Source organism: Mustela nivalis (assembly GCF_964662115.1).
Source record: "Mustela nivalis genome assembly, chromosome: 15".
Classification (NCBI taxonomy): Eukaryota; Metazoa; Chordata; class Mammalia; order Carnivora; family Mustelidae; genus Mustela; species Mustela nivalis.
The window spans coordinates 27763969-27776876 of record NC_139034.1 but is presented as its reverse complement, the minus strand read 5'-3'; the positions used below and the strand labels follow the sequence as shown (position 1 = coordinate 27776876).

Sequence of the window (12908 nt, the reverse complement as noted above, 5' to 3'; positions counted from 1 at the left end):
ATGTCCCCACTGTTGGGAGATCAGGCCACCGTGAACAAGTGAAATATGCATTTTATTTGATTGTGGTACTTTCTTCTACCTTTCCTGGAGTTACTGACTGGTGGAAAATTGCACTGGCTTGCCTTGTCACTGTTTTTCTTTCAATTGCACTTCTGATGATAATGGCCCATTAGCCATTCAACAAAACAGAATGTAGTCAGGTGAGCAGAAGAGCAAACAGAGAAGGACTGCAAGAGTCTGTGAATTCTGGTTGTTTTTTAAGCCATCATGATGAATTTCCACTGATTCAAATTTATATTGGATATAAGTATACATTGGGGGCACACATGTATTAGAGAACCACATAAAGAATACAATCTAATGGTAACTGAACCACAAAAATACAACCTAAAGGTAACTGATCCATCCTTAAAATTCAGCCCATGAGCTCAACAGTGCACAGGTCCCATTGCTAACCGGACATCACTCCTGAAAGTCAGTCTACCATCTCATGCCAACATGGTGAGGCCAAAGTGGAACCCCTTACCTTTACCCACAAATCTGTTCTTCTTCCTCTATTTTGTATCTCTTCCTTAAGCATCAGGATCCAACCAGAAACATCACTCCTCTCCTTTTCCTGCTCCCCACCCCAGTCTTTGGGCTCCAAGGCCAGTGGCCTGTGCCTCCTTAATAGCCTGCAAAACTGTGCCTCTTCTGTATACTCACTGACTCCTCCTGCACCTGTAAGTATTGCTGTATAACAACCACCCCCAAACAGTAGCTTAGAACAACAGTCATTCCTTACTTCTCACATGTCTTGGGCCAGGTGATCTCGACCAGGCACAGCCTGGTAGCCCTTATGATGTCTCTGTGGGTGTCTGAGATCAGCCAATACAGGCTGGGCTTACCTCAGGTGGCTGGGATCCATGTAGATCTCCTCCTGCCCTCTGGCACCTCTTGATTTCTGGCTAGCTTCTCATGGACACATCAGAAGCACACGAAGGCAGGCCCAAACACACATCACCACTGTGTTTTCCTGTTGGCCACAGTTAGGCATATGATCAAGGGTGTCCAAAGTCCAAGGGTAGGGAAATACACTTCATCCAATAATGGGAGGAACTATCAATATGGCAGAGAGCAGGAGACAGGGCAAGATAAAGAATGAGAGCCCATAATGCAGTTTCCTCCAGGGCCAAGTCCTTGTGATCTGTCTAGACTGTTTACTCATCTTCTGACGTCTTACTTTGCCTCCCCCTGACTAGCTCCCCACATCACTTTATTAAAACTTTCCACTGTCCCTTATCACTACCAAATTGAGCTGAAGCCCTGTATAACTTGGCGCTAGTCCATTTTTCCCACTGCATCTGTTGCCATGTTTCAGAATTACTCACCACCCCCTTCCAAATGTGCTTGTTTTTTTGCACAGTTCTGTGCCTTCATTAACCATCTTCCCCCTTCCTGCAGTGATCTCCCCCACGTTTGAGGTTATTATGAGCAAGATTTGTTTACCCTTCAAGGCCCAGTTCACATGGTGCCTCCTCCAGGAAACCTCCCCAGAAGCACTCTGGAGGAAACATTGCTCCTTCCTTTGCCCTGCAGTAGTAAATTGGAATTACATCATGCTTATATTTAACTCGTATAAATTCAAGACAGCATGCTCAGCCAGAGGGGGCAGGGCTTGAACAATGCTACCCACCATTCTAGTCCATGATCATGGAAGTACTGAGACTTGACTTTGTTGTTACCTTGGTCATCCCTATGTTTTGGAAGTCTCTTGCAGGGTGAGAGGCACAGCCTGCTGAGTGGTGGTCTGGGCCTTACTGGTACAAGACTATTCTTCTATAACACAAGCCATGCAGCAAGCCTGCAGTTTCATCTGGTGTTCAGCCAGAGGAACACCTATCTGGCTGTGTTGTCTCGCTGCAAGTAGGATGTTCAGTACTATATTGGAAATTCAAGGGACTTTAGATAATTTTTACCTCAGGGTAATTTTAGAATCTAACCCCTACCTAAAATGCTACTCTACTATATTTCCTATAGGCACGTATCAGATTGAATGTTAATTTTTTTAATGACTGTTTATGGAGTTATTTGTGGCTTGTGGTTCTTTACAGGGCTACTGCTGTGGGTGTGCAGGTTGTACACTGCGCAATTCTAAAGGAGCACGCTCTTCACCCCAGAGTCTCCATAAACAGATTGCCATAATCCTCAATGATTATCAGCTTCCTTGTTTTTCCCGTGCCTGGTATATATTGATTGCTCAACAAATGTGTAAATAAATGAGTAAATAAGAAAGGCAACAACAAACTGAATTAACTATTCCCAAGTGAAATAAGTTAACAGAGTTGGGTTGAAAATTCAGACAGGTTTTGAGCCAACAAAATAGAAACTATGTTATCACAGATGCATGTGATGAAATATACCTGCAAGCCTATTTGGCATGTCTTGCAAAGCTAGAGGAAAATTACTTCTCATCTTGTAAATTGATGTAGGTTATTGTTCCTAAGATCACATCACACTTCTTCAAACGCTATTGACTGCATGATTGACTTCTACCTGATACCCTACTGGACTTGGTGAGGCATGTGTGTGATGACAGATCTACATTCTAGATGAATCTAACCCCCTAAGTCACAATAGACTTAAAGATTTCTTAATTTCCCTTGGATGAGTCATAAAGCCTGTAAAGATGCAAACAGAGCCATCTTTTAAAAGAAACCCCTATCAGGTTGTCCGAGATACTATGCTGAGTATTTCTGAATTAGAAATACGCCAGCGTGACCAGCAAACCGTTCACCCTCTGAGATAGCGTAGCCAAGTAGTGCCTGGCACAGCCCCTGGCGTGAGGCGTGAAGAAAGGATTGCATAAATGTTTGTGGGGTGAATGAACAAGAGAAGCCAATTGAAATAAGCAAACCCAAGGAGTTCAGTGGAAGAGGGATCATTTATGGGGTAAGGTGCTGAAGGTGCTTCGGGAAGTATTAAATAAATGGTATAACCTAAAGGCGACAGCATCTTTTCTAATGGCCATGTTATGGGTTCCAGATCGGTGGAGATTGGACTTTCTGCTGCCTAACAGGAGGTACACTCAAACTGATGCCATTGGAGGTTTTCCTAGCCCTGCCCAGTTTGGGGCCTATCCGTAGCAATACTTCTTTAGTCTTTGGGTGGCCAGGGTTTTGGGGGGCGAACATGGGATCCAAAAATCCTAATGATCACAGACTCAGTTCAGTTAGCCCTTAGCTTCTCTTCCTGTCGCTGTGGTGCGTGTCATAACAGGACCCTTTTAGTGACATGGTCACCGTTCGCTTGTGTTTCTTGTGGTGTCCCCAGGTGAGCTGTCCGTGGAGGAGGCGCAGGACCCTTTCCTGGTTAGCATCCACATCATCGCAGACCCGGGGGAATCGCAGCCCCTGCAGGAGGCCATTGACAAGGTCCTGGCCTGGATCCACCCGGACCTGCAGCTGTTCCGGGTGTCGGAAAGGAGGGCGTCGCGGCGGCGGCGGAAGCCCTGGAAGGTGGCGCAGCCGGCGCTGGCGGTGGTTCTCTTCCTCCAGGAGGAGTACGGCGAGGAGCAGATCCTGCAGCTGCACCGCGCGCTGCAGCGGCCGCCCTGGCGCCTCCACCACACCGAGCGCGTGCCCGGCCGGTTCCTGCCCTACCTGCCCTGCAGCCAGGACTTCTTCACGCTGGCTCCCGGGACCCCGCTGTGGGCCATTCGGCCGGTGCACTACGGCAAGGAAATCGTGCGCTTCACCATCTATTGTCGCCATGACAACTACGCCGACATCCTCAAGTTCTACGAGCTGATCCTCCGGCGCAGCCCCAGCCAGAGGAAGACGGACTTCTGCATCTTCCCCATCTTCTCCAATCTGGATGTGGACATCCAGTTCTCCCTGAAAAGACTGCCCTGTGACCAGACCCCCATCCCCACCGACTCCTCGGTGCTGGAGTTCCGGGTCAAGGACATCGGTGAGCTCGTGCCTCTCTTGCCCAACCCCTGCAGCCCCATCAGTGAGGGGCGCTGGCAGACGGAGGACCTCGACGGGAACAAGATCCTTCTGCAGGTACCTGGCCGGGACTGGGGGCGGGGGGGGCGGTCTGTGTGTCTGCTCCTGTTGGGGGGTGGGGAGAGGACAGAGAAATAAGTGGCACTGCCAGAAACCCCCGTTACCCCAGTACCTAGTAAAGAGCAATGAGTTAGGAAAAAGGAGGGATCGGTGGCCCCCTGAGTGGCTCTTAGACAAAGGCAAGGTGTCCCTACACTGCCGAAACAGAAGAGGAGGCTCTCTGCCTTGGTTGTTTTCACTTGGCTGTCTTGGCTGTGAGCCTCAGCCAGCAACTGCCAGTTCCTCTGAGCGCCTCTTCACCTGCTGTTTGAGCAGCCACTAAACGCTCCCTCGTGTGGCCCCTGGGGATTTCAGATGCGCTTACATCCCCGGGACCTTGTTATTTCAGATTCCTGGATCTACTCCCTCACACTTAAGGAGTTTTTACCAGTATATCCTTCACTTCCCCAAAGGACCCTCACGAAAACCCAGCTCTTTGAAAACTGTACTATATTGAGAGAAGATAGATGTCTCCTCTCGTGCCTCCCCACCGTCTCCCCATCCACCCTTCTATTGCAAGGCAGTAAATAGGTTGTCAAAATCCACTGATGGCTTAAAAAATTACTTTCTCAGAAATATTTGAAGAAGTAACCTATGCCTTTGGAGCTCTTGATTTCAGTAAGCTTGGAATGCATCTTAAGGGAACGGATGCTGTAGACTGTCCTGTTTCTCTGTGGTTGGACCCCTTTCTCCTCCTGTCCTCCCACTGGTTCCTTGATCCTCTTTTAGGATCATTGATTACTATACTCGAGAATTCAAAATGCAGCAGGTAGACTTAAGAATGCCCTACAGCAGGCCTGGCCTGATAAATGCTTTCTACACCCAGGCTTTCTGGAACTGACATGTAAATCAGTTCCAAGCATATAGGACTTGGTTTTTCTGAAAAACCTCTGGCTCAGGCATCTCCATTTTCCCATTTGACTACTTGGAAGGAGAAGTTGATAGTGCATCAGGGGCCATTATCTTGAAAGGTGCTGATCACAGTTACTCAAATCACAGGTAAAGCTTCCTAGTTTTTCTTGACTTTGACATCAAACATCAGAACTGTAATCCACACGTCATAAAATGAAGTGAGAATGTGGCACATGTCAGAAACCTGTTTAAAACTACAGCCAGGCCACTTTGCTCAAGTCAGAAAGGTCACCTCTGAAACGTTTACTGCTTATAGGACTCAAGTTATTTTCTGATTTTCCTTTGAACCATACAGATAAGAAACTAAGTATCGCTTTATCATTCAGTGAACTGAATGCTAGCTCACATCTGCTCTGTAATCTCTTTTGAAATGTGAGAACAAAATTCTTCAGTGCTTGAAGGCGGCCAATGCCGTATGCAAAATATAGTGCAGTTGATAACGTAAAAGTAAATGGAAGGGTTTTGTTTACACTCAAAGACCAAAAGGAATGTGATTGTTTTGAAGGGACTTCTTCCTTTTTTGTAGTAATTAGAACACTTTTTTGCTCGATGCCTGTAATCACGCAACTGAAAGAACAAAGTATAAAAGCTTGGCCTGGACCGTACTCAAAGGGAACCACTGAAAGGATATTTCAAAGAAGATTCACACATTTAAATGGTTATAAAATCTGTACAGGTGGAGGCTTTTGAAGTTTGAGCATCGAAGTGTGAAAAGAGGAAGAAAAAAGATTTGTATCCTCAGTCTTAGGAATGCAGGCCTTTGTTCAATATAGTAATATATCGAGGAGGTAAATTAATGTGGACAGAAATGACTAATGGCCCCCTCATAATTCTTGATGATGGCCATTTACAGGTTACTGGGACTGAATCACTGCAGAGAGCAACCTTCTGTTCTAGCACGAAATAATCAGCTGCCTGATTAACTGATTAACTTACTTCTATGTAAAAATTTATGTCTCAGTCTTCAGCAGAATTAAGATCTTTACGTCATGGAGAGGGACCCCTTGAGAGAATGCCTTTTATCCACATTGTCCTTAGCAGTATATATTTCCCAAGTTATTGTTTCAATGATAACTTTTAATATAAATGCTCTCATTCACTTGGGTGGAGTTGTACACTGCAACAAATCTTGGTTGGGTAGTTTTTAGTTGGCTTGCTTAAAATACAGACTGAATTTTCTTTCCTCATCCTGCCCCATCAATGTTCCATATTCCAGAGACCTCTTCCTCTGATTTAATTCCTCTGGAAGACAAAAGATGAAAGGGTTTTTTCTGGGGGCTACTCAACCTTTTATAAGAATTTGGAATGTTTCTGACTAAGATCTGATAAGAGGGACAGACAGACTTTCCCCTCCTGAAACTCCTCCTCCTCCTTTCTTTGTACTGCCTGGTCCAGGGGGAAAAGGCAAGGAAGAGGAGGGTGGGGAGTTGCTAGCATCAGAATCTGCCTGAGATCCCTCTGGAAAAAATGTATTGTAGACATTTGCACTAGTGCTCAATGAAGCTGAAGTACAGCGTTCTGGAGTCATGGTCCATGTTCTGTGAATCTTTCCATATCCCCTGGAGCTAAACTAACATTGTACTTTGGACACAATACCTTCTCATTATATGTTTCCCTTTACTGTTTATTGAAGAATAGTGTAAATAATATATGGAAAACTACATATAAGTAGACAGCTTAGTGAATTTTTACAAACTGAACATTTGTGTAAGCAACACCCAGCTGAAAAAACAGAACAGAAAAATAGAAGAAAGGGTCTTTCTCCAACTCCCGTGAGGCCCTTCCCTTGAATGAACATATTAATTACTCTATTTTGCACAGAAGGGAGAAGAGGTACCTAGTCAAAGAAATTGGGAATGTGTATATGTTATTTTTTTCATATTTACAAGTAGATCTCACATTTTAAAAAGATTTAAGGTAGATGACAAGAAGATTAATCAAAATAATTAGACAGCAAAGGGGCTTGAAGTAGATGGAATATATTGATAGGGAAGTCGGAAAAACCAAAGGTGACATCCAAAACACACACATTTCCCACATCGTGTCTAGAGCTGATGGGTACCCACTAGCCACATGTGGCCATTTAAATTTAAAATTTGAATTAAGTAAAATGTAAAATTCAGTTTCTCTGTCTTACTAAATACAAAAGACATTTTCTCTGTCTTACTAAGCCACATGTGTCTAGTGGCTACCATATTGAATAGCAGATACAGAAAATTTCCATCATCACAGAAAGTTCTGTTGGACAACATTCATCCAGAAGTAGTCCCCATATTGGACTTAAAGTTCTCTAGCAGGAGAAACAAAGCATAAAATCATCAGCAATAGGATTTAGAGTCCATGAGGTACAAATATGCCATGTTTAAGACATACAAGTACTCCTCGTTCTGAGTCCTTGGAGCAGGGCCCCCCACCTTCCCGAGTCCACGTGGAGTCAACAGCCCACCTTCAGCAGTACCCCTAGAATAACTGCACCAGGCCCTCACAAACCTCTTTCTTACATGGAGCCGCAGAGTGGGCCAAGGTGCCTGGCCAAGCATAGTGCTGAAAAACCATTGAACAGAGGAAAGGTAGGTACGACAAAGTTGTCCCCACCACTCCTGGGGACTTGGCTCAGTCCCAGAGGGAGCGATGCATCTTCAGATGACCACTCCAGATTTGCTTCTCTTAGGCAGGCTTTGGTACAGGGTGAGTAACCGTGAGCTTGGCTTTCCTATTCCCAGCCAAGTGCCTATCGTACACCTGTACCATGTAGCCGGTCAAGCAGGGTCAGAGGTCCTGCACCTCAGCCAATCTGAGCTGTGTGCTGACATCTTCTTAGAGAGCTCCCAGGAATCTGATAAGGGCACAAGCCTCCGTGGAAGGCTACCTGCCTCCTCTGGGGACCTGCCATGAGAATGCATGGGCAGAGCTCAAGTTCTCCTTAAGAAATGATTTGGGGTCCCCCCCCCAAACACACAGACGGAAGCACAGCTGAGCGTCCAAAGCTCTCAAAGTTCCACAAAGAGACTAGGACTGCTGCTTTAGGCTGGGAGGTGTTGAAAGCAGGTGGCTCTGCATCATCAAAGAGGCAAGGTAGTGTAACAACTGCGACTAAGTCTTTGGAAGTCTCTTTCCATAGAGGATGGTCACCAGCTGTTCTTTGCATCTGCATTAAGGCAAAAGGGGCAATTAGTTCAAAACAAAAGGAGTTAAGTAAGACTTAAAAGGCAAGAAATCTGACACACAGAATTGTTAAGAGTTGCAAGCATCAGCCTCCAGGACTTTCTTCTCTGGAGAGCTTTTAGAGTCTCAGCAAGGTGCTTAACTAGACTACCGGGGACACCACACTGTTTAGGGCAGGGAGACTGATGCTGATGGGGATGCAACTGAGGGGCTGAGTGGGCCTCCGAGACTTTGTAAAACTGTTGCACTGTGCTAAAATACACGTCACGGTAAAACTTACCGTCCTAACCATTTTTAAATGTACAGTTCAGTAAAGTGCATTCCACTGTTGGCACAAACATCACTGCTACCACCTCTGGGCTCCAGCATTCTTTCCATCTGGCAAAACTGAAACTCTGCCTGTTTAAAAAAACAAAACAAAACAAAACAAAAAAAAAAACCCACTCCCCTTGCCCCCAGCCCCTGGCAACCAGCACTCCACTTTCTGTCTCAGTGAATCTGACTATTCTAGGGAGCTCACATAAGTGAACGCATACAGTATTTGTCTTTTCATAACTGGCTTATTTCACTTAGCATAATGTCTTCAAGGTTCATGGTGTTGTAGCACACTTCAGGATTTCCCTCCTAAGTCGAATATTCCATTATAAACATGGTGCATTTTGCTTATCCTCTCATCTCTTGATGGACACTGGAGCCACTTACCCCTTTGGGCAATTGTGAATAATGCTGCTGTGAACGTGGGGGCACAAATACCTGTTGGAGTTCCTACTTGACTTCTTTAGGGCATATGCCCAGAAGTGCAATTGCCAGGTCTGATGGTAATTTTGTGTTTGACTTTTTTTGTGGGGAGGAACCACTGTACTGTTTTACACAGCGAGTGAGCCATTTTCTGTTTCTGCCAGCAATGCACAGGGTGAGACTTATTTTTTAAGAAAGCAAAGAAAGGCTTGCCCTTTGTGAGGCTACATTTTTTACTCGAGGAGGTGGGAAAGAATAGAGCAAACATTGAAATGAGACTTGTTTTATTATGATTCACCCCCATGCACTCCAGAACAAGACTCTATAGCAGAAATTCTGAACCTACCATTCTTGGACCCCCAAGCACAGTTTTTGAGCATGTGTTTACATGCATCATTGGAAAAGGTGCATCAGATTAAGATTCTGCAGAGGCTTCTCATGGCCCTTGCAGTCCCATCCAGAATTCACCGAGGTCTAAGATTTTACATCAGGTGGCCACTACTGACTCAAGCTTTATCTCCCACTTCTCTCCCTTCTTGCTCCCTTATGCCTTCCATATTGGCCTACTTTCTGTTCCTCAGATGTAGCAAGCTCACTCCTGCCTCAGGACATTTGCACTTACTATTCTGTCCACCTGGAATGATCTCCTGCAAGATCTTCACATAGCAGTTTCCTGCTCATCATTCAGATTTCAGAGACACCTTCCCTGCCTGCCCCACTTAAATAGCTTCCTTTCTCTGGCCCCAGCACTCTCTATTATATTATCTATCTTCTTTTTCACTTACTATTATCTAAAATTATTTTGTATATGTATCTGTTTTCTTGTATACTATTGGTCTCTACTACTAGATTATCAATGAATGAATGAGTTTAAGGTTGGGGAAGAGGGCCTAGGGCCATGAATCTCAAATGGCTCCACGACTACCCTTATAGCCTCTCATGTCTGGGTTGTGATCCCATGTTGAAGGAAGAAACTTTGGCCAACATATTTTGGACAACCCCTCTATACCAATGCTCTCACTCCCTACTCCCCTTCAGTAGCTCACCATCCAGTGGAGGCAGCCGTCAGGCAAACCAAAAACTCCAGCAGAATGTTCCAGGTGCTGTGATTTAAAATACTCCTATGGGGCAGTGTATGGCCCAGGCTTTGCAGCCGGATGTATTGGGGTCGGACCCTAACTCTTTTACTTACTAGTTGAGTGATGCCAGACAGGTGAGATTACATTGCTGAGACTCTCTTTTCTAACCTGAATATTTAGGCTATTAATTCTTACCTTGCAGAGTTACTCAGACACTTAAAGTGCCTCTGAGGTGCCTTTCAGCACCAGGAACCAGTGAATGGTAGCTGTCGTTACACAAAGGGTGGGCTGGGTGATGCCGGCCCGGGGTCAGAGGGTCCCAAGAGGCTCTGTAGCAACTGATGCCTGAGCTGAGCTGAACTAAGGGTGGCCGTGGGTCCAGGGGATCCAGGGGAGCCCCAGGGCAGCAATAGGCACAAAGGGCCAAGGAGGGCTGCTGGACCCTGGGGCAGTGGTCAGGGTTCTGGGCTGCCATCAGAGGACACCAGTTTTTCTGGGGAGAAACCAACGCAAGAAAAGGCAAACCATTGTTCAGATGCTCAAGACAAAAATGCCAGAGTCACTTTGAGATTTTCCCTTTCAGGAGCCCGTGTTTGTTCCCCATGCAGGATACACACAGAATCTGCCCGCTTCCCGCCACTGCCACTTCCGCTGACTCCACCACTGGTGTTGCCCCCGGAGCCACTGAGCAGCTCTTGATTTCCGCAGCCCATTCTCCCCTACACAGGTAGCAGGCCCTTCAGAACACAAGCGGGGCCTGCATTTCCTCTGCTCAGAGCCCACAGGGGCCACCCATCGTGTCCCACGTGGAACACAAGCCACTTCCCCGGGGTGGCCAGCAGACCCAATGCTATGCCCCCGTCCCACTGTTCTCGCCTCTCCTGCCTCCCTCCGTCCAGCCACCTGCCTCATTGTCCACCTTCAGAACACCCTGGGCCTCTCTGGAGCCACCGCTGCCCACTCTGCCCCCTAGTCCCAGTGGCCACGTGGCTGCTTCCTCAGCCCCTCAGTCCCCATTCCATGTGCCCTCATAAGCAAGGGCTGACCAGCCACCCTGTCACCTGTGCATTCATGCTTGCTTTTCCTCCTTTTAACACGCTCCGTGTTGGCTCAGCATTAGCACCTCGAGGGCAGCGACTTTATCTGATGTGCCCACTGGTGTGTCGCTCATGCCCCGAATAGTGTCTGGCACAGATCCAACACTCAGTGTTCAAATGAATAAAAGAAAGAAAGGCAGAAGGGGGAGAAGGGGGAGGCTTGGGGCTGTTTCGGGCCTGCCAGGTGGAGGCAGACTGGGCAGTGGAAAATCTGGGCACGGCTGTTAGGAGGAGATGAGGGACTGGGGGGAACACAGACTGATGAGGGCCCAGAGGAGGACACCAGGCTGGGAGGTGCAGAGGGGAGCACTGTGTGCCAGCCGACTCCAGTGGGACTCAAACCACAGAACACTGGGCAGAGGGCAAAGGGGAAGCGTGGACGGCCTCCCCTGGCTGCTCCCAGCCCTTCTTTTCATGCAGAGAGCAGTGGCTGTGCTGACAGGAGCCCTTCTGCCCTGCTCCCCCTCCACCGGGCATGGGAGCAGCCCTCCTCCCTGGGGGCGCCTGAAAGAGGAAAGGAGGTCCAGCCAGCACCTCTGGGAAAGCCAAAAGACCCATACAGCACCAGTCCATCCTCCAGGTTTGGCTCCTCTGCTCCCAGCTCCCAAAACAGGGGCAGACTACCTCCAGCTGCTCAGCTTTTTGCCTGGGTACGAGCTGAGCAGGGAAGAATTTAGCCAAGAAGCAATTGTGATGTGATCATGAATATTAATTGCTTGCTTAGAAGGTGCTACGCTTTGGGGTTAACTGTACTCCAGTGCCTCACTTTACCCCCTCGGTATTTCTACCCAGAGGGGCCATTCGCACCCGGGCCCTGCAGACACATGCCCTGAGATTTAGGCCTGGTAACTGCCACTGGGTTGGGCAGGGGCTGTCAGTGTGCCTAGGCACGTCTGATTCATGAGTGCACGTCGGCTGGGTTATTCCCTGTGCTTTTCCAAGGGACCCGGTAGAGGCCTGGACATTCCCTCTGCCAATGCCACTTAAACTTCAGCAGGCATGAAAATCACAGATTCCTGGGGTCCCCCTGCAGAGACACTGGTCCAGCAGGTGCAGGGCGGCCCGATCCTGCATTTCTGGCCCACTCCCAGCTCCCAGGGCTGCTGCCCAATGCTCTCTCTGCACCTTCACCAGGCACAGCCTATTCTCAGGCAGGACTACCCACTTGCTGACATTTGATTACTGCTGCCCGGCACGTGTTCACCTTTAGACATGTACTATCATTATACTTAATAGCAGGCTTGGCATAGATCAAGAGCACAGGTTGCAAGTCGGTGGTGATCACTTCCCAGTATATACATGAATTGAATCATTCATTATATCATACAGCTGAAATTAATAGGACGCTATCAAATTTTTTTAAAAAGGGGGGGAAAATGTCAAATGACAAGACATGTCTAAAAGGTGAGCCAAGCTTCCTAAAACTTTTTGTTTTGTTTTGTGTTCATCAGAATGGAATTGCCAGGTTTTTTTCCTTTAAAAAAGAATAATAATTCTCCCCCCCGCCCCGTGACTAGAAACCCACTGGAGGCCATTTGTTTATTGAAGGTATTTCCTTTTTTGTTTTATTTTATTTTATTGAAGTGTAGTTGACATATTAGTTTTGGATGCACAACATAAGGTTTCGACATTTATACACATTATGAAGTGATCAGCATGATGAATCTAGCTACCATCTATCACCACACAGAGTTGTTGTAATATTACTAACTTTATTCCCTGTGCATGCCCATGTTTTATTTATTTTATAGTTGGAAGTTTGTACCTTTTAATCTCCTTTCATGGTTTTAACCATTCCCTACTTCCTCTGGCAACCACCAGATTTTTTC

The 12908-nt window shown here is 46.9% G+C and overlaps 1 protein-coding gene and 1 long non-coding RNA gene across 2 annotated transcripts in view; one reads left to right on the top strand and one right to left on the bottom strand.

Moving 5' to 3' along the window:
• LOC309848655 overlaps nt 1-1290 on the bottom strand; it is a 56493-nt gene extending 55203 nt beyond the window's left edge. The window contains exon 1 of the long non-coding RNA XR_014303191.1: nt 888-1290. This is a non-coding gene — a long non-coding RNA (uncharacterized lncRNA). The remainder of the gene's footprint in view (nt 1-887) is intronic.
• Nucleotides 1-12908, top strand: part of FAM124A (family with sequence similarity 124 member A) — a 107547-nt gene that overhangs the window by 23056 nt on the left and 71583 nt on the right. Inside the window, exon 3 of the mRNA XM_082700542.1 lies at nt 3313-4046. Within this exon, the coding sequence (XP_082556668.1) occupies nt 3313-4046 (734 nt within the window). The remainder of the gene's footprint in view (nt 1-3312; nt 4047-12908) is intronic.